Source organism: Macaca fascicularis, chromosome 13 (assembly GCF_037993035.2).
Source record: "Macaca fascicularis isolate 582-1 chromosome 13, T2T-MFA8v1.1".
NCBI classification, from domain to species: domain Eukaryota; kingdom Metazoa; phylum Chordata; class Mammalia; order Primates; family Cercopithecidae; genus Macaca; species Macaca fascicularis.
The window spans coordinates 16,264,031-16,284,362 of NC_088387.1; the positions used below are offsets into that span (position 1 = coordinate 16,264,031).

Sequence of the window (20,332 nt, forward strand, 5' to 3'; positions counted from 1 at the left end):
ATGCACTCTTTGTAGAATACTAATGTTGGGATATAAACGATGCTTTGTGAACACCCCCAAAATATTTGAGCAATATATTTTTCTCCCTTAATAAGTTCACGGTGAGGTTTCAAAGAGCAACAGAACTTAGTTTAAGACATTTCAGTAACTGGAAGATACTTCTTTCATGCTAGGGCAGAGCAAAAGAACTCAGTACAGTGTACGGACTCATGCTTGAATCATGCGCGTTAACGAGTCTTTTTTTAAAAAAAAGTTTTCATTTTCATTTGTTCAGTTTGTCACTCAGAAAACATGATACTGAGGCCGGGCACAGTGGCTCATGCCTAGAATCCCAGCACTTTCGGAGGTTGAAGTAGGCAGATCGCTTAAGCTCAGGAGTTCGAGACCAGCCTGGCCAACATGGTGAAACCCTGTTTCTACTGAAAATACAAAAATTAGCCGGGCATGGTGGTGCGTGCCTAGAATTAGCAGCTACTCAGGAGATTGAGGCAGGAGGATCACTTGACACAGGAGATGGAGGTAGCAGTGAGCTGAAATCATGCCACTGCACTCCAGCCTGGCTGGGTGACAGAGTGAGACTTTGTCTCCAAAAAAAAAAAAAAAGAACATGATACTGAGATGTTCTCATTTTATATGTTGTATGTTAGTCTTGCTCATTTATTAAATGAGCAAAGAATGAAACTACAGGGGTAAATGAATATATAAGACAATCAGATTGGTGGTATAAATTGAGGGATTCTGGCTTTTTATGTTTTAAAAGCATATTCATTTTGTTTCCCAAAATGTTAAAAAATGAAATATTCTTCATTTTCTAGGATTTAATTTTAGCCTTTTTAAATCTAATCCCATGGCCTTTTGGACTAGCACCCCTTCCTCACAGCCTGAGAACAAAGGTATAGAACTAGCATTCTCAGTATGAGATAACAGCAGTTTTTAGCAGCTGGTAGCCCTTAGCAAAGTATTAATAACTGTGGCTGTATGAAATTAAGTACTTAACACTACAACATGCATGTTAAAGAATGCCAGTTTAAGCAAAGCACCTTTTGACTGGTGGCATGACATCCTTTATTTTTGGTTTGTTTTTTAAAATATACTGGGATGCTGATTTGTAATGTACTTCATTACTCTGTTATTTCAAGTCTGCTCAATGAAGACCTATGTTTTATCTAATGTTTATCTTTAGCCACTAACGTCTGCCAGTATTCAAATGTATTGGCAACGGCATGTATACAATATGGAAGAGTGTCCCTGTAGGGCTGTTCTTTTGTGCACGGTTTAGAAAAATGTTGTATTTGAAAATGGACCCCATTTTTAACAGCCAGCATTCTACAGCTTGTGTATTATATATGTTGCACAGATCATTTTTAGAAGTGTGGCTGCTAGAGTGGAACAAGAAGTGGGATCTGTTGAAGGCCTTCTAGAAAGTTTAGGGAAGTGAAATCTCACCATTAGTGACCAGTAACACATCTTAGCCATGCCAAACAAGTACAATGATAAAGTAACAATCTCTGATTTTTTTTAAGTATACCAGTTTTATTACTGGCTAAGGTAGCTCTTAATCTTTTATTTTTAAAGATACAGTCTTTGAGAAATATGAAAAGTGAACTTAAAAGTGGATGTATACTAGCATACAGTTTCGAAAGTGGATGTATACTTGCATACAGTTTCTGTGAGCTCTAGGTTAGGAATCCCTGACCTAAGAACGAATGTGTCTATACACTACTGTAGAACAAAGAGCCTTATTCTGTTTTGAATCTGATAATGTCATTGTCCCAAGGCACCTTAGAAATGAAGACTTTAGACATGAGTAAACTGAGGCCAAGAGAGGCTATCTCATTTACCCAAGGTGTCTTGACTGAGTAATAGTAGAACTGGAACAAGAACCTTTATCTTACGGTGTACTGTTATTTCTCCTATCTAGGTAATGATACTAAGTTTTTGTTTATAATGTAGGAGAAGGACAAATTTAACATTGTGAAAGGAAGGGCGCTGGTTCTCCAGAGCAGTGTCATCCAATAGAAATAAAGTATAACCTGTGTATGTAATTTAAAATTGTCATTTGGTGCAGGCTTGTGCCTATAATCCCAGCTACTTGGGAGGCTGAGGCAGAGGGATCACTTGAGCCCACAAGTTCCAGGCTTCAGTAAACTATGATCACATCACTACACTCCAGCTCTGGGTGACAAAGCAAGACCACATCTCAAATAAATTAAATAAATAAATTTTCTAGTAGCCATATTAAAAAGAATAAAAAGAAACAGTTAAAAAGGGAAACAGGGCCGGGCGCGGTGGCTCACGCCTGTAATCCCAGCACTTTGGGAGGCCGAGGCGGGCGGATCACAAGGTCAGGAGATCGAGACCATGGTGAAACCCCGTCTCTACTAAAAATACAAAAAAAATTAGCCGGGCGCGGTTGTGGGCGCCTGTAGTCCCAGCTACTCGGGAGGCTGAGGCAGGAGAATGGCGTGAACCGGGAGGCGGAGCTTGCAGTGAGCCGAGATCGCGCCACTGCACTCCACCCTGGGCGACAGAGCGAGACTCCGTCTCAAAAAAAAAAAAAAAATAAAAAAAAAAAAAAGGGAAACAGATGAAAGTAATTTTATTGATATATTTGATTTCACTCATGATATCCAAAATATCATTTTAACTTCTAATTAACATAAAAATTGATATTTTACATTATTGTTTTTCACCAAGTCTTCAAAATCCAGTGTGTGTGTTTACACTTAGTATTAGCATGTCTTGATTTGGACTAGCTACCTTGTAAGGTTTTAATAGAATGTTGCTAGGCTACCATATTGGACAGCATAGCTCTCAGAATGTTTCCCTGTCACCAGTTGGTATACATGGCATGCTTCTTGACTGGCTTACTTTATTAAACTCCTTTAGCCAGAAATTCTTCTTTACATTAATAGATCAGAACAGGTTGCATATAGAAGTTTTTTCTCTCTCTAATTTTTTGCCCTTTGCATTGATGGTGGCTGGAGATGGGTGGTTTTCAGCCATATGAATCATCTTAGATTTTATAGTGTTAGTTACCCATAGAGTAACAGTTTTTATTTAATTTTATCTAGTATCATGCTTGGAATGTAGACAAAGTAGATGCAACTCTAATCACCTTCCATTCTTGGCAATTGTTAACTCTCCTTACAGGAACTAATCACAGTTGGCTTTGGATTAGTTTCATATGTCTACTAATACTTGCTTATGTTTTCTTTAAGATTTTTTTAGTTGCTGCAAATGCATGGATATTTTCATAAACCTACTGTATGCTAAGTATAGTTAGGCAACACTTTCAAATTTTTAACCTTTTTAAATTCTAGAAATCAGTAGTAATTCTTTTCAATAACTATTAAGTAAACACAAGACTTTTGTTTTCTTTGGTTTTAAATAGATTCTATGTTCACTAAGGGTTTTTGGTAGAACACTAAATCAGGATGCTAATTCTAATTCATGATTATCGTACATCTCTGCATCAAAGTATATGTATTTTTTATCAGTATGCTGTTTTAACCTGCAGACAAGTTCTATGGTTTTTATTTTCAGTTAGAGTATTAATGTCAATACTTAATACCTTACCTTTGTCAATTTTTTTGACTGGTGTTACAGCAAAAGAGAAGAAAAAACCTGAGGATTCTCCCTCAGATGATGATGTTCTCATTGTATATGAACTAACTCCAACTGCTGAGCAGAAAGCCCTTGCAACCAAACTGAAACTTCCTCCAACTTTCTTCTGCTACAAGAATAGACCAGATTATGTTAGTGAAGAAGAGGAGGATGGTAAAACTTTTGTTATTTCAAAAACACTGTGTTCCTGCTAATCTTAGTAAAATTGGGAGTGTGGTGTAATTATTTTAAGCCTGCCTCTTAGAACTTATCACTAATATCCTTGCAGGTATATTCACCCTAAATGTATGTGTAAGTGGTCAATGGATATAAGGATCAAAAGGACTGTGATCATTGAGCAAGCATTTTTTGGATGGCTAATGTGCCAGGCACATGTTTTGAGGGGATTTAAAATAATCATAATTTTTCTGGAGTCTTAAACATGTGGAAGAGAGATAAGGCAGACAAGGTTCCAATGGAAAACTTTGTATGCCATTTTTTAAGCTAAGCAGTTAAATAAAAGTCTCAATAGAATCAGTTGGACAGTGGTATACAGTATTGGATTATGGGACAAGGAGATTGGAAGATGAGTTAAAATGAGAGCAGCTCAAACAAGATGAGAGGCTGAGCTAAAGCTCTAGCAGTAAGAGAGGTATTAAGGATATAAAATTGGCAAAATTGACTGCAATTCAAATGGGGAGAGGGAGAAAGGGTGAAGTTGGAGATAGTCCCTATAGTCCCTAAGCAAGGAAAACCCCCCAAAATTAACTAGAAATTCTTTTAATCAATTGTATTTTAAGATGAAGATTTCGAAACAGCTGTCAAGAAACTTAATGGAAAACTGTATCTGGATGGCTCAGAAAAATGTAGACCCTTGGAAGAAAATACAGCAGGTATGTTAAATGTAAAGGACATTTATACTGCTTTTAACAAGTCTTCTATTTAGAAGGAATAACCTAGTCTGGCAATTTCTATAATTATCAATTTTACTATGCCCATGGTGATTTAAAATACTTTAACATTAGGTGAAAAATATTCTTTTCTGGGTGGTCCTTGTTTTTCATTAGCATGTACAGGTCTTGTTACCTGGGTCTGTAGATTATATTGATGACTACCATTGTTGTAGAGAAGTTGGGCTTCATCTAATTTCGTTTGCTTGTGTTGTACTGATTTTTCAGATAATGAGAAAGAATGCATTATTGTTTGGGAAAAGAAACCAACAGTTGAAGAGAAGGCAAAAGCAGATACGTTAAAACTTCCACCTACATTTTTTTGTGGAGTCTGTAGTGATACTGATGAAGACAATGGAAATGGGGAAGACTTTCAATCAGAGCTTCAAAAAGTTCAGGAAGCTCAAGTAAGAATATCTCTAATAAATTTTCCTTTTAGTTCCATTGCTTTTGTTGATGCGGTAAACTTTAGAATGTTCTCATTTGTTTATTTTTGAGACAGAATTTCACTCTTGTTGCCCAGGCTGGAGTGCAATGGCATGCTCGTGGCTCACTGCAGCCTCTACCTCCCAGGTTCAAGTGAATCTCCTGCCTCAGCCTCACGAGTAGTTGTGGTGGCATCCTGCCTGGCTAATTTTTGTATTTTTAGTAGAGACGGGGTTTCACCATGTTGGGCAGGCTGGTCTCGAACTCCAGACCTCAGGTGATCCACCCGCCTGGGCCTCCCAAAGTGCTGAGATTATAGGTGTGAGCCACTGCGCCTGACCTAGAATGTTCTTACCAAATAGTAATAATGGGTTGTGGCTACTAAATGGGTTGAGGGGTCTAGACTAAATCAGCTATGGCCAGGAAATAAGGAATTTTAATTTTGTTCTACACAAGAGCTATATGCCAAAAGCCACAAAACACTGATGAAATAAAAAATCTAAATTAATGGAAAGGTATACTGTTCCTGGATTGGAAAACTCAAAATAACTAGAATATCAGTTTTCCAAAATTAATCTATAGATTTAATACAATACCAGTCAAAACCCCTCCAGGAATTTTTTTTTTTTTTGGGTGAGATGGAGTCTCGCTCTGTCGCCAAGATGGAGTGCAGTGGGGCAATCTCTGCTCACCTCAACCTCTGCCTCCCAGGTTCAAGTGATTCTCCTGCCTCAGCCTCCTGAGCAGCTGGGACTATAGGAACGCGCCACCATGCCCAGCTAATTTTTGTATTTTTTAAGTAGAGACAGGGTTTCACCATGTTGACCAGGATGGTCTTGATCTCTTGACCTTGTGATCCACCCGCCTCGGCCTCCCAAAGTGCTGGGATTACAGGTGTGAGCCACCGTGCCCAGCCAAGAATTCTTTATGGATATACATAAGTGAATTCTAAAATTTCTATGGAAAGAAAAGCTTATACATTTGTTACAGTTGATGAAGGGGCTACACTGACACATCATCACCTAACGTTTTTACCTTTTTGTCAAAAATTTTAACTATTGATACAATCGTGATTCTTTTTATTAAATCTGTGAATGACATTGCTTTTCAAATGTTCAGAAAATTAACTTTGCATTCCAGGGTAAACTTCACTTGGTCAGGGTATAATTTTGATATGTGGTTGCGTTCAATTTGCATAAATCTTGTTATAAATTTTTGGGTTTATATTTATCAGGATACTTGTAGTTTTCTGAAACTGTCTTTGTTTTCCATGTAAGAGTAATGCTGGTTGGGCTCAGTGATATGTGTGTGTGTAGTCCCAGCTATTTGGGAGGCTGAGGAGTAGGAGGATTGCTCGGGAGTCCAGGAGTTCCAGGCTGCAGTGCGCTGAGATGGTGCCTGTGTATAGCCACTGCTCTCCAGCCTGGACAACAACATAGTGAAACCACCTCTTAAAAACATGGTAATACTGGTGTCATAAAATGAATTGAGAAGCATTTTCTGTATTGCTGTCTTCTGGAAGAGAGTGTGTTGACTTGGTGCCATTTTCCCTTTAAATGTTGAGCTGTTTTCACCAATGAAACCATGGCTGGAGTTTTCTTAAGTTTTAAAAAATACTATTTATTTCTCTTCTTTATTATTTCCTTCTTTCCTTCTTGCCTCGGGTTTATTTTGCTCTTTTGTCTAGTCTCTTTTCTTTTTTCTTTTTTTTGCTTTTGAGACAGAGTCTTGCTCTGTCTCCCATGCTGGAGTGCAGTGGCATGATCTCAGTTCACTGCAACCTCCACTTCCTGGGTTCAAGCAATTCTCGTGTCTCAGCCACCTGAGTAGCTGGGATTATAGGCGTGGCTAATTTTTGTATTTTTAGTAGAGACGGGGTTTCACCATGTTGGTCAGGCTGATCTCGAACTCCTGACTTCAAATGATCCTCCTGCCCTGGCCTCCCGAAGTGCTGGGATTACAGGCGTGAGCCCCTGTGCCTGGCCTAGTTTCTTAATTTAAAAAAAGCTTAAATTACGAATTTAAGATCATTCTTTATTTCTAGTATAAGTATTTAATACTATAAGTTTCCTTCTAAGCACTTCCTATCTGCAACTGGCCAAGTTTTAATATGTGGTATTTTCTCTTTCATGCAGTTCGAAATATTTTCTTATTTTCCTTGAGTCATTCTTTGTGATCTGTACATTAGATGCTACTGTGCCATTTCCAAATATTTGGTGATTTTCCTTCCGTATATCTTTCTCTTACTGATTTCTAGTTTAATTCCTTTATGGTTTATGAAAACATTTTGAATAATTTCAATTTTCATAAATGTTGTGAGGTCTGTCTTGGTGAATGTCTCATGTGTACTTGAGAAGAAAGTAGAGTCTCTTGTTTTGTTGACATTGTGCCATTGGCAGTTCCAGTTTTTTCTGGCTGCTGTAGCACCCAGGCTGGGTTATAGGAGTGGCAGAAAAACTCCACGTGGATCTTAACCTCCAGATTATCTCTCTGGTCCCAAGATCCTTTTTCTTCCTGTTTTTATCCACCTTTCCAAGGCTTCTTAGAGGTGCTCTGTATGTTTCAGTCTAGGCATCTAGTTGTAGGTTTTGGGGAGAGATAGGGTGAAGTGTGTTTATTCTGTCTTCTCCAGAAGCCCAAGTTCTCAGTTCCCTTTGAAATAGATTATATAGCCATTTTTGTAATTTAGCATTTAAGTGGCATAGTGTTTTGTGACTTCCTCTTTGCAGAAATCTCAGACAGAAGAAATAACTAGCACAACTGACAGTGTATATCCAGTTGGGACTGAAGTGATGGTACCTTCTTTCTGTAAATCTGAAGAAGCTGATTCTACTACCAAATCCATTAGTTCACCATCTGTTTCCTGTGAAACTGTGGACAAACCTGTAGATTTGTCAACTAGAAAGGAACTTGATACAGATTCTACAAGCCAAGGTAAAACTTGATATATGTGTATCATGTATTACATAAGGGACACCTTATTTATATTTGAGAAGATAGACTTTTAAAGGCAGATCCTGAAAACTCCCTTTAAAACAAATTTTGATGTGTATATAAAGGGGCATCTTAGTAGTAGTAGTAATAATCATCAGAAAAATTGTATTGTCTTGCCAACAAATATGTTTTTATTGATAGAGTTGTGGTTATTAGGGAATACAAAGCATTATGACTCTGACCTATTTTCCTAAGTTTAAAAGACAAGAGTGTTGTTACATGTAATTTCCTTTGTGATAGCGTTTTCATTTAAATATTGTTTGAATTATATTATCACTCAAGCATATTCAAAGTGTTTTAATTATGAAGAAATTGTAGAAATATAATAGGGATTTAAGAAAGTTTTATGGTACTATTTAATGTTTCTTTAATAGTTTCAAAGCTTGCTAAATTAATCAGTTACAGTAACATATTTGGTATTGCTGTCTCTCTTTCATTTCGATTTCGGGGATGGAAGTGGGAAGTTTAAGTTGTATTGCTTTGTGTATATTACCTACTTTTAAAAAAAGAAATAGCCTTCAGTGTCACAAATACTACATTTATAGGCATTTGAGAGTCTTAATGTGCTAAAAGAAGAAGATGACTTCATACCTAAAGCCTCATATATTTTCATATGAGGAAAATAAGGCATGGGGCTTTCAGAGATCATGCAGCTTCACATCAGCAGAATTAAGAGAAGACCCCAAAAGTCCTTATGACAAAGTGTAAATGAGACATTTGGTTTTTATGAGCTTATAGTACAGAACACAAAAAGTTTTTATACAGATGTTTCCTAAAACCCTGCCTTTGATTGAATGCTTGCTTTGGAGTATAGTAGGCTCCATAGAGCAGAAACGGTAGTTTATTATCTGGTGTAATATAGATAGCGCTACATCTCATTTATAAAAAATAAGTTTTGGCATGCATTTGCATCTGGTGTAGTATTGTAGTATTCTTTGTGAATAGCACCTGTAAAATTAGTAATACTGAAGCAGCTCAGAATTGGATGTATTTTGTAACTTGTCAGAATTGAAATAACTCCCCTCATCCCAGAGTATACAAGGCTCTACTGTTCTCTCTAGGTCCTGGGTAAAGCTTTGATATTCAGCACAAATGAAATAGTAAATTGTTTTTTCTTTTGCCAGGGGAAAGCAAAATAGTTTCATTTGGATTTGGAAGTAGCACAGGGCTCTCATTTGCAGACTTGGCTTCCAGTAATTCTGGAGATTTTGCTTTTGGTTCTAAAGGTAAGATGAAGAGGAGAGACTTTTAATGACATTGCTGCAGAATCAAGCACAACTGAAAAACTAGTTTTTTGTTGCAGTATGTAACTAAATTAGAAGTTTCTTCCCTTACCCCCCAGTTTGTTTAGTGTTTTAATAATGAAGGGCTTCTACACTTTATTATTATTTGACATCAACATAATCATAAGAATTTTCTCTAAATTTTATGTAAGCCATGCTGATAGTCCTCCCCATTCTGAAATGCAGAACCATTTTCGAGCTTTGGAATGACTCTGACTTTGGTCATTATTCTTTTAACTATACTTTCAGATTTGATTTGTTAATATTTCAGGATTTGTGAGTTTATTACTTTTTAAGGGTATGATTTTGTAGTTTTCTGTACTATCTTTGGATTTCAGTATTAGGGTTGTGCTAATTTATTGTGCTAAGTTTATAATTGGTGAGCTTGCCCATCTTCTTTAGTGGAGTTTCTATTTTTAATCCATTTTGGTAACATTTCTAGAAAATAATCCATTTCCCTGATTGTATCGGGTTTACCAGTAAAGACCATTCATTGTATTTTCTCATTCTTGTAATATCTTTCACATTGTTCTTTATAGCACCACTTAAATAGTTGTAGTACAAGGTGTTTGATTTATGGAATACATTTTATTGAGGATATATGCTTAAATGATTAATGCAGTTCAGAATTCTGTTCTTTCCTCCTCCATATTTGCACTTTTTTCACAGCTCCTGCCACCTGTAGAAACACATAAAACTTTTAGAAATTACCTTCAGATGTGATGTTATGTTGGAATTCGTGGGCTTCACTGATGTTATTTATTTTTGTTTTAATTTATTAAATAGCCTGAAATCAAAGGGTAGTGTGTCAGCAAATAAGCAATATAGTAGGTACACTTACACAAAAAAATCCCAAATAAAAATAGATAGGCTCCTTGTTAATCAGTGTAGCCTTTTTGAAGTATTATGTCAATATTGGACACTAAAGTGTAAAGTAGAAAATACTCACATATCAGGAGGAAAACCATGCCTAAATAAGCCTTATGCATTGACATTCACTTCTCACTACCACTTGTCATTTTTAGTGAGATTATTCACCAAGCTCTTGTGTATTGAACGCTTTAGTTAGTTTAGATTGTGCTTGTTAAAAATAGTATTTGAAACTGTAAATGCCCTGCAGTCAGTTTTGTTTGTATCCATAGGTTTTCATAGGGAATCTTTATATTTTTGTTAATTTCCAGATAATTTAGAGATTCAATCTTATTTTCTCTAATGTCTCAAAGCTTGCTGAATTAATTATTCACTTACAGTAACATCACTGTAGACCCCCTTATGACCTGTGAGACCCAGATACTGATATATTATAACATATTTTTACAAATGGTTGATTCTAATGTATTCCCAGGGTAGAGAACCACTATTTTGAAAGAATTTTGAATTCTTCTGCCACATGTCCCTTGGGGTTATTTTTTAAATTTTTGCTTTCAACAAAAAAGTTGCTGAACAATTTTGTGTTTTTTTGTTTTTGAGACAGGATTTCACTCTGTTGCCCAGGCTGGAGTGCAGTGGCATGAACACAGCTCACTGCTGCCTTGACCTCCTGGGCCCTTCAGCAATCCTTTCACCTCAGCCTGCCAAGTAGCGGGGACCACAGGTGTGTACCACCATGCCTAGCTAATTTTTGCATTTTTTGTAGAGACAGAGGTCTCACTATGTTGCCCAGGCTGGTCTCAAACTCCTGGGCTCAAGCAGTCCTCCCACCTTGGCCCTGCAAAGTGCTGGGATTGTAGGCATGAGCCACTGCACCTGGCCCTGAACAGTTATTTTTGAGCCCCTAAGTTGGTATCTCATCCAGATCAGTGGTTACTGGTCTCAGGAAGTCCCCATGCAACCTGTGATTTTTGTTCTCGGATCATTCCTTTGCAATACAATTGTTTTATGTCCTTAAGAATTTTTGTCTTTGTCTCTCTTTTTTTTTTTTTTGAGACGATCACTCTGTTACCCAGGCTGGAGTGCAGTGGCGCAGATCTCAGCTTACTGCAACCTCTGCTTGCTAGGATGAAGTGATTCTCCTGCCTCAGCCTCCTGAGTAGCTGGGATTATAGGTGTGTGCTGCAACACCCCGCTAATTCTTTTAGTATTTTTAGTAGAGATGGGGTTTCGCCATGTTGGCCAGGTTCATCTCGAACTCCTGACCTCAAGTGATCAGCCCGCCTCGGCCTCCTGAAGTGCTGGGATTACAGGTGTTGAGCCACCACACCTGGCCCTCCCTCTCTCCTCTTTAAAAACGTTTTTTTTCCCCTCCATTAAATCCTTCTTAAAGAGAGTTTTTTATTGTGTTCTTTAAGATACTGAGTTATGGACCCTGTGACATTTTTTCTTTCTTATGAGTTTTTAGCAGAAGGTGTAGGGTTCTTTAAGACAGTGATTCAGCAAGTGATGAAAAGTTGAGAGGTGTTTCTTTCCTCTAAGATAGTGGGGACTTGGTCATCTAAATTGAGGTGTGGGATGGAGAAGTTTCTAGTTCTCACCTTCTTGCAGGTATGCAAGAGAGAGACCATCATTGTTCCCCCACACAGAAGTAGAATGTTTAACAGTCTAATACCCTTTGGGCAGTTGAAGTCAGTGAGGTTCCCCCAAGGCTGCTATCCACCAGCCCAGCCAAGAAATCTACATTCCAGCACTAGCTTCTTCAGGAAGAAGTAGAGATGCAGAAATTATAAACATGTTTAGGCTATTGTGGCTAATTTGGAAGTAGCAGGTTTGGCCTGCTGAGCTAAGTTTACAAAATTTCAAGGTGAATACTTGAAATTTTAGAAGTAGATAAAGAACTTAACTTCTTTACTGGAAGTCCTTGTGTAGTTTAGTATTATGAAGTTTATCCAAGGCAGTGACAGTGTTATCTTTGTATCTCTAAGCATAAACAATAACAAATGTATTCTGTACTCCCAGTATGAAGTTTTTTTTTTTTTTTTTTTTTTTTTTTTGGTGACAGTCTTGCTCTGTCACCCAGGCTGGAATACAATGGCATGATCTCTGCTCATTGCAACCTCTGCCACCAAAGTTCAAGTGATTCTCCTGCCTTAGCCTCCTGAGTAGCTGGGATTACAGGCACCCGCCACCACGCCCGGCTAATTTTTTTTTTTGTAAGACAGAGTCTTGCTGTTGCCCAGGCTGGAGTGCAGTGGGGTGATATTGGATCACTGCAACCTCTGCCTCTCAAGTTCAAGCGATTCTTCTGCCCCAGCCCTCCTGAGTAGCTGGGATTACAGTCACCCATAACCACACACCGCTAACTTTTTTTTTTTTTTTTTTTTTTAAAGACAGAATCTTGCTCTGTTGCCTAGGCTGGACTGCAGTGGGGCGATCTCGGCTCACTGCAACCTCCACCTCTCAGGTTCAAGCGATTCTTCTGCTTCAGCCTCCCAAGTAGCTAGGACCACAGGCGCATACCACCACGCCTGGCTTTTTTTTTTTTTTTTTGAGACGGAGTTTCCCTCTTACTGCCCAGGCTAGAGTACAGTGGCGCCATCTCGGCTCACTGCAACCTCTGCGTCCTGGGTTCAAGTGATTCTCCTGCCTTAGCCTCCTGAGTAGCTGGGATTACAGGCATGTGCCACCATGCCCAGCTAATTTTGTATTTTTAGTAGAGATGGGGTTTCTCCATGTTGGTCAGATTGGTTTCGAACTCCTGACTTCAGGCGATCCGCTCACCTTCGCCTCCCAAAGTGCTGGGATTACAGGCATGAGCCACTGCGCCCGGCCTAATTTTTGTATTATTAGAAGAGATAGGGTTTCACCATGTTGGCTATGGTTTGGTCTGGAACCCCTGACCTCAGATGACCTTGGCCTCCCAAAGTGCTGGGATTACAGGTGTGAGGAATTTACTAGAATAATATAGTTTTAAACATTTAAAATTGATGTACATATTACATCATCGGGAATTAGAAGGATTGATAAAATAAGAGGGGGATGAAAAATGTAAAAAATAGATACCAGTGTTTAAATATCTTGATTTATTCATCAGATAAAAATTTCCAATGGGCAAATACTGGAGCGGCTGTGTTTGGAACACAGTCAGTTGGAACCCAGTCAATTGGTAAAGTTGGTGAAGATGAAGATGGTAGTGATGAAGAAGTAGTTCATAATGAAGATATCCATTTTGAACCAATAGTGTCACTACCAGAGGTAAATGTTAAGGGATTAAACTTTTACTAATAACTTATTTTTCATTTTTAAGTTTAAAACTTACCCTGGCTTGATCTGTCAGGATATCATTGTTTGCATTTAAGAATGTTTACAGTTTGAAATGGAAGCTCTATTTATTAGATGTCTAGCCTTTAAGTATAAATTATCTTTTTGCAGTTTTTACATAAATATTGGTTTATAAATTCTATATGTAATTGTTGGGAAGAAATAATTTTTTCGTATGTTTCTAGAATATCATGTTTGTTTTTATAACATGATTCTGGGGAAAAATTAACCTCATACGAAAGTCCTTTCAATAAACATTAATCTGTGTTTTTTGGACAAGAACATTGTTCTAGGAAAATTATTTTGTCATTTTTAACCTCAGTATCTTATATATTTCTCTTCAGTAGCAGACACTTTTGAAACCTCTGTTCCTATAAAGAAAAGCATTTAATTTCCAAAGGGAAAATGAATACTATATAAAAGAAAATATTTAATGACAAATCAGGTCTTTACTCCCTCAGCCACATCAGATGTATTCCTAGCCCTAAGATATATAACCAATTATTATATTAACAAATTCTCTTTGTCATCACAAAGAAAATGCCTTAAAAGAATTTGGATCTTTGAAATTTGTCATGGAATTTATTATAAGCAGCAGCTTATAGAGTATTTCATCTCCTATTATAGGTAGAAGTAAAATCTGGAGAAGAAGATGAAGAAATTTTGTTTAAAGAGAGAGCCAAACTTTATAGATGGGATCGGGATGTCAGTCAGTGGAAGGAACGTGGTGTTGGAGATATAAAGATTCTTTGGCATACAATGAAGAACTATTACCGGATCCTTATGAGAAGAGACCAGGTTTTTAAAGTGTGTGCAAACCACGTTATTACTAAAACAATGGAATTAAAGCCCTTAAATGTTTCAAATAATGCTTTAGTTTGGACTGCCTCAGATTATGCTGGTGAGTTTTTACATTCAAATGTACTTTTCATTTTTTGGACTTTTCTAAAATCTATAACAAAACAACTTATAACAGTTATTTTAACACTAAGGTCACTCCTTCCCCTTTCCCTCCTTAATAGATGGAGAAGCAAAAGTAGAACAGCTTGCAGTGAGATTTAAAACTAAAGAAGTAGCTGATTGTTTCAAGAAAACATTTGAAGAATGTCAGCAGAATTTATTGCAACTCCAGAAAGGACATGCAGCAGAATTATCAAAGGAGACCAATCCTGTGGTGTTTTTTGATGTTTGTGCGGACGGTGAACCTCTAGGGCGGATAACTATGGAGTTATTTTCGAACATTGTTCCTCGGACTGCTGAGAACTTCAGAGCACTATGCACTGGAGAGAAAGGCTTTGGTTTCAAGAATTCCATTTTTCACAGAGTAATTCCGGATTTTGTTTGCCAAGTAGGTATTATTAAGTACATACCGCAATTGAGGTCTTAAAGAGTGCACCACACCAGCGGGAAATTTGGGTGTTTTTCCTGGACCTCATCCTGTAGTTTTGTTTAAGATTTCTTTAGGTTTTCCACACATGGAATCACATGGCATCACTACCCATTCCCTGCTCCTGCCTAAAACTTTCACCCTAAAATAATTTAGGCTGGGCACAATGACTCACACCTGTAATTCCAGCACTTTAGGAGGCCAAGGCAGGCAGATTGCTTGAGCCCCAGAATTTGAGACCAGCCTGGGCAATGTGGCAAAAATCTCATCTGGACAAAAAATACAGAAATAAGGCGTGATGGTGTCCGTCTGTGGTCCCAGCTACATGGTGGCTGAGGTGGGAGCATCCAGGAAGCCAAGGCTGCAGTGAGCTAGGTTTGCGTCACTGCACTCCATCCTGGGCGACAGAGTGAGACAGCCTGTCTTTTTTTTTTTTTTTTTTTTGAGACGGAGTCTCGCTCTGTCGCCCAGGCTGGAGTGCAGTGGCCGGATCTCAGCTCACTGCAAGCTCCGCCTCCCGGGTTCACGCCATTCTCCTGCCTCAGCCTCCAGAGTAGCTGGGACTACAGGCACCCGCCACCTCGCCCGGCTAGTTTTTTGTATTTTTTAGTAGAGACGGGGTTTCACCGTGTTAGCCAGGATGGTCTCGATCTCCTGACCTTGTGATCCGCCCGTCTCGGCCTCCCAAAGTGCTGGGATTACAGGCTTGAGCCACCGCGCCCGGTGAGACAGCCTGTCTTAAAAAAAAAAAAAAAAAAAAGTTAAATTTTCAGTACTTGAGACCTAGTAGATAAGAGACTAAGGGATGGGAAAAACCTTTTCATTTTTCATCTTCTTTCCAACAATATGAATTTCTTAGGTTTCAGATTATACTCAGGAAAGCTGGGCTTTAGGATTTATCCTGTAGTGATGAGTTCTGTGTGTATTTTAGTATTTTACTCAGGATTCCTATTAATTGAAAAAAATTTTTAAACTTTTGTTATACATTTTTTTTTCAGGGAGGAGATATCACCAAAAATGATGGAACAGGCGGACAGTCCATTTATGGAGATAAATTTGAAGATGAAAATTTTGATGTGAAACATACTGGTCCTGGTTTACTATCCATGGCCAATCGAGGCCAGAATACCAATAATTCTCAATTTTTTATAACACTGAAAAAAGCAGAACATTTGGACTTTAAGCATGTAGTATTTGGGTTTGTTAAGGATGGCATGGATACTGTGAAAAAGATTGAATCATTTGGTTCTCCCAAAGGGTCTGTTTGTCGAAGAGTAACTATCACAGAATGTGGACAGATATAAAATCATTGTGTTTCATAGAAAATTTTATCTGTATAAGCAGTTGAGTTGAAGCTTAGTTATTACAATTTGATAATTATGTTCAGCTTTTGAAAATGGACGTTTCTGATGTACAGATGTAAAATTGCAGCTTATAGCTGTTGTCACTTTTTAATGTTATAATTGACCTTGCATGGTGTGAAATAAAAGTTTAAACACTGGTGTATTTCAGGTGTACTTGTGTTTATGTACTCCTGACATATTTGTATTAAAATGGAATAATACTAATCTTGTTAAAAGCAATAGACCTTCTCAAACTATTGAAGGAATATGATATATGCAATTTAATTTTAATTCCTTTTAAGATATTTGGACTTCCTGCATGGATATACTTACCATTTGAATAAAGGGACCACAACTTGGATAATTTTACTTTAGATTTGAAATATATTTGGTAATCTTAACTATTGGTGTACTCATTTATGCATAGAGACTCATTAATGAATGGGTAGAGCCACAGAACGTACAGAGTTAACCAAAGTGCTCTTCTCTAGAATCTTTACACCTCCTGTGTGGTTACAAGTTAACTTTGTAAGTAGTGTACCTTCCTTCCTTAAAATATCTAGCTTCCTGTGCTCTTTCATAGGTATTCAATTAATTTTTACATTTTAAACAAGTTGACTATTTCCTTTAGGGGTTTTGTTTTAAACTTTTCTGTCATCTGTCTCTACTACCTCAGAAACTGCAGCTTGGTTCTGATGATAGAAATTGAATTTTTCCTTGTAGTTACTGTGATAAAGTATGAATATTTTTAGAAAGTCTATGCCATGTTATTTGGTTAAAGATTTGCTTTATACAGGATTGTTGCAGTACCCTTTTCTGGTAAATTTTGTAGCAGAAATAAAATGACAATTCATAAGAGCCACTGACATTCAAAAAATTCATTACTTGTGCTTCTGGTTATTCTAAAGGAAGACAATTCAGAGGCAGTAAATTCAAACTGCCGCCTAACTTCCAGAGCTAGTTTCTCAAGTTTGATATACACTGAAAATGTATTTGGAAATGGCTTGTATCAAATGTTAGGCAAATTGCTAAAGAAAAGAGGATGTTCTTATTGGCCTACTCGATATGGAACTACAAAGAATCCAGGTAGAACACAAAATTCTGTATATTGCAATTATGAATACTGACTCTCTTCCACCCAAAGAACACATTCTTTCTGGTGAAATTACCTCATTTTATTTAGTGAGGAAAGACAGGTTTATTCCCTGTTATATGGGGATTTGGAAATTGGGTATCCTAAAGCAAGTAACTGTTCAAAAGAGGGGAGGGATGTTGTGCGAGTAATGATTGATGGTATACCATCACCATTCCACTCAGCCACAAAGCCAGATACCTGAAATAAACCTACTCAAGAACCATGGAATACATATGTTTACACTAAATATTTCAAATTGGCTTATTTGGAAATCTATGTAATATAAACTGATGTAAAGTGTGTTGTAACTTTTCAGCTGAGACAGCTGATGCCTTCGTCATGATTTTAGAATAAATTCTTAACAATGCAAGTGCGTTTTAACAGACTTTTTGCAGATTTCTATGCTTTCCTAAAGCATTGAAGTTACAAATTAAAAAGCTTTAAACTTTGACCAAAAATTTGACAAAATGACATGTAAACTGACTTTTCTAGTATTAGTATTCCAAAGATGCTTAACAGTGGCTTGTGGCATTTATGAGAAAGTCTTTGTGTCACATTTCAGGAAAGGAGTTTGATTTTGTTATTTAATCACTGATGTGGTCTAAACCCACGATGATATGTATCTTTCCTTTTAAACTGGATTTTATATTGTCTCATTGAAATCTGCTTAAAGATAGAATAAAGTAATTCATTATTTGTACATCTTAAGTGGTACTTTATGGCAAAAAGTATGGCTTAAGTAATTTTCAGATAATAACTGCTTAAGTATAGATTTTATAAAACTTGGGCATTTGGGAACTTTAATCCAGAAACTTTAGGAGTTATTAGTCCAGAGATGCAGCTGACAGTCACAACTTAGAAAAGTAAAATATTACACCACTGTAATTGTATGAATGAGAAATGAAGTGGTTGTACAGTTCCCCTCAGTTTTGCTTAACAGGTTTTCAGGTTGATGTATACTATGGCTAGCACTGTTGTGGGTACTGGCAAAAGCTTTTTTCTTTTCAAAAAACAAAAGTTTGTTTTCAAGGAGCTTACATTCTAATTATTCTTTTTAATACCTGGTTATACCCCATATGGAACACAGGAAAAGTGAGGTAATCTGCAATTTCTATGCTCAGCTTTCCTTTTTTTTTTTTTTTTTAGGAGATGAGAGTCTTGTTATGTTACCCAGAGTAGATGTAACTCCCAGGCTCCCTAAGCAGCCAGGATTACACGCGCACCACCACTCCTGGCTCAGATATAGTCTTGGTTTTTCTTTTATATGGCAGTTAGGAAAGGCCACTTCTGATGGAGCGACAGGTCTATGGTGAGCGCAAACGCACACTAAACTTACAGGTTAAATGGAGCTGAAGCGGAGCGCTGCAGGCAGGTGTGGGGCCTCGGTGCCCCTCCACCCGTCGTCGTACCCAGGCGGCCGGGGCGGCACTAGCGCGGGGAGATGCAATACTACTCAAGTTATGAGGTCTGCAGCCATAGCACTAGAGACCTGGAGGACGCGCGGTCAAGCCTGGCTGCTTTCTCCGGGTTCTCCAGTTCTGCCCCGCCCCTTCCCTGCGGCCCTGCGTGCCTCTGGGGGCGGGGCCTTGCACGTCGTGACGCACCGCGGTCGCGTTGCGCCGCGGGTTTGATGAACGCGGTTCCCGGGGAGACCGCTGCGGTTGCGGTGTACTATGGAGCCGAGAGTCGTCAAGCCTCCGGGGCAGGATTTAGTAGTGGAGCGTCTCAAAAGCCGCTACGGACTCGGGGGCAGCTGCCCGGACGAGGTGAAGCCGCCGCTCAGAGGTCCGCGGGTGGGCTCCTGCTGCTGCGGAGCAACTCACCCCGTGCCCCGCCCAGCCGGCCTGGGGGCGCGCAGCGGCTCTGGTCCCGGCCCCGGCACTCCCGCGGTGGCTGCGGCTCGGGCCTCGTGGAAGCGGGCGGGAGGGGCGGGCGTTGCGGTGCAGGGGCGCAGGGTCGCCACTTCACCTGTGCCTCTGTGTTCGTGGTATACGGGGCATGGTGTGATGTTAGAGAAAGTATTATTCAGTTTTTTATTTTTGCAGTGATGTGAGTGGAGTTGAGAAAACAGCTGAATTGCTTTTTAAAAGCGGCTTATTTCGAAATAATTTCAGACTTACTCAAAAGTTGCTGCCGTAGTACCAATAATTCCCTTGTACCCTCACTTGCATTCACAAATTAATATTTTGCCACATTTGCTTTACCATTCGTTTTCTCGCCTTCTTTCCCTACACGCGTTTTTTCCCTTTGAACTATTTGAGGGTAATTTGCAGGCATCATGCCCCTTTACCTCTAGATAGAAATAACTTGTGTGCTTTTCCTAAGCATAAGGACGTTCTCTTTTAATAACCACAGTAATATTTTCAGGAAATTTACAATTGATATATTTGGTAATCTTGAGTTCATATGAAATTTCAACAATTATCTCGATAATGCCTTTTATAGGAAAAATTTTTTCCTAGTGCAGATCCAATCCAAGAACGAGCATTGATTGCATTTGATTGTCTTTTTTGTTGCCTTTAACCTGGATCAGGTTCACAGCCTTTGTTTTCTGTAAGATTGGTTTTTTTGAAAAGTGTAAGAATTATTTATTGGAATGTTCCTCCATTTAGATTTATCTTATGGATGCCTCTTCGTTAGATTGATTATGTGTTTTTGGCGGGAGCATGAGATGAGTGATGTGTGATCTGCTGTGGGGAGGCACATGATGTTGGTTTGTCACATTATTGATGATATTAACTTTGATCACTTGGTTAAGATGGTGTCTACAGGATTTCTCCACTCTAACCTTTGTAGTTAATACATAATTTGTAGGGAAATATTTTGAGACAGTAAATTGAGTCTTAGGATACAAATTAAATATCTTTTCTCCTTTTTAGTATGATTTTTCAAATTTTGATCAGTCTAAATGTAAGAGAAGAACTCTAACCTCCCCAGGTAAGCCAGTATTTTGTATATTTGGGGGTTTCAAAAGTTTAATTTGAGGCCGGGCGCGGTGGCTCACGTCTGTAATC

The 20,332-nt window shown here is 38.4% G+C and overlaps 2 protein-coding genes and 1 long non-coding RNA gene across 33 annotated transcripts in view; 2 read left to right on the forward strand and 1 right to left on the reverse strand.

The window, feature by feature from the left end:
- The window catches only part of LOC102123033 (E3 SUMO-protein ligase RanBP2), a 70,784-nt gene extending 54,438 nt beyond the window's left edge, over positions 1-16,346 (forward strand). For 2 of the 6 annotated variants that reach the window (XM_005575235.4, XM_015433363.3), the window contains exons 21-30: positions 816-893; positions 3,610-3,780; positions 4,407-4,499; positions 4,785-4,963; positions 7,712-7,916; positions 9,101-9,202; positions 13,227-13,387; positions 14,081-14,354; positions 14,476-14,801; positions 15,839-16,346. In XM_005575235.4, the coding sequence (XP_005575292.3) occupies positions 816-893; positions 3,610-3,780; positions 4,407-4,499; positions 4,785-4,963; positions 7,712-7,916; positions 9,101-9,202; positions 13,227-13,387; positions 14,081-14,354; positions 14,476-14,801; positions 15,839-16,144 (1,895 nt within the window). In that variant the 3' untranslated portion in view covers positions 16,145-16,346. The remainder of the gene's footprint in view (positions 1-815; positions 894-3,609; positions 3,781-4,406; positions 4,500-4,784; positions 4,964-7,711; positions 7,917-9,100; positions 9,203-13,226; positions 13,388-14,080; positions 14,355-14,475; positions 14,802-15,838) is intronic. The other 4 variants (XM_005575233.4, XM_065526780.1, XM_045368858.2 and 1 more) reach the window with 3 other exon arrangements.
- Positions 9,828-18,863, reverse strand: LOC123568334 (uncharacterized). Its single transcript, XR_006691572.2, has 2 exons — positions 18,655-18,863; positions 9,828-9,938 (listed from the first exon to the last, which is right to left on the reverse strand). It is a non-coding gene; the product is annotated as an uncharacterized lncRNA (long non-coding RNA).
- Positions 18,864-18,929: 66 nt separating this feature from the next.
- The window catches only part of CCDC138 (coiled-coil domain containing 138), a 139,073-nt gene continuing 137,670 nt past the window's right edge, over positions 18,930-20,332 (forward strand). For 10 of the 26 annotated variants that reach the window (XM_065526783.1, XM_074011227.1, XM_074011229.1 and 7 more), the window contains exons 1-2: positions 18,930-19,084; positions 20,198-20,255. In XM_065526783.1, coding sequence (XP_065382855.1) covers positions 18,992-19,084; positions 20,198-20,255 — 151 coding nt within the window. In that variant the 5' untranslated portion in view covers positions 18,930-18,991. Of the gene's footprint in view, positions 19,112-20,197; positions 20,256-20,332 lie in introns of all 26 variants that reach the window. The other 16 variants (XM_074011233.1, XM_005575228.5, XM_065526782.2 and 13 more) reach the window with 4 other exon arrangements.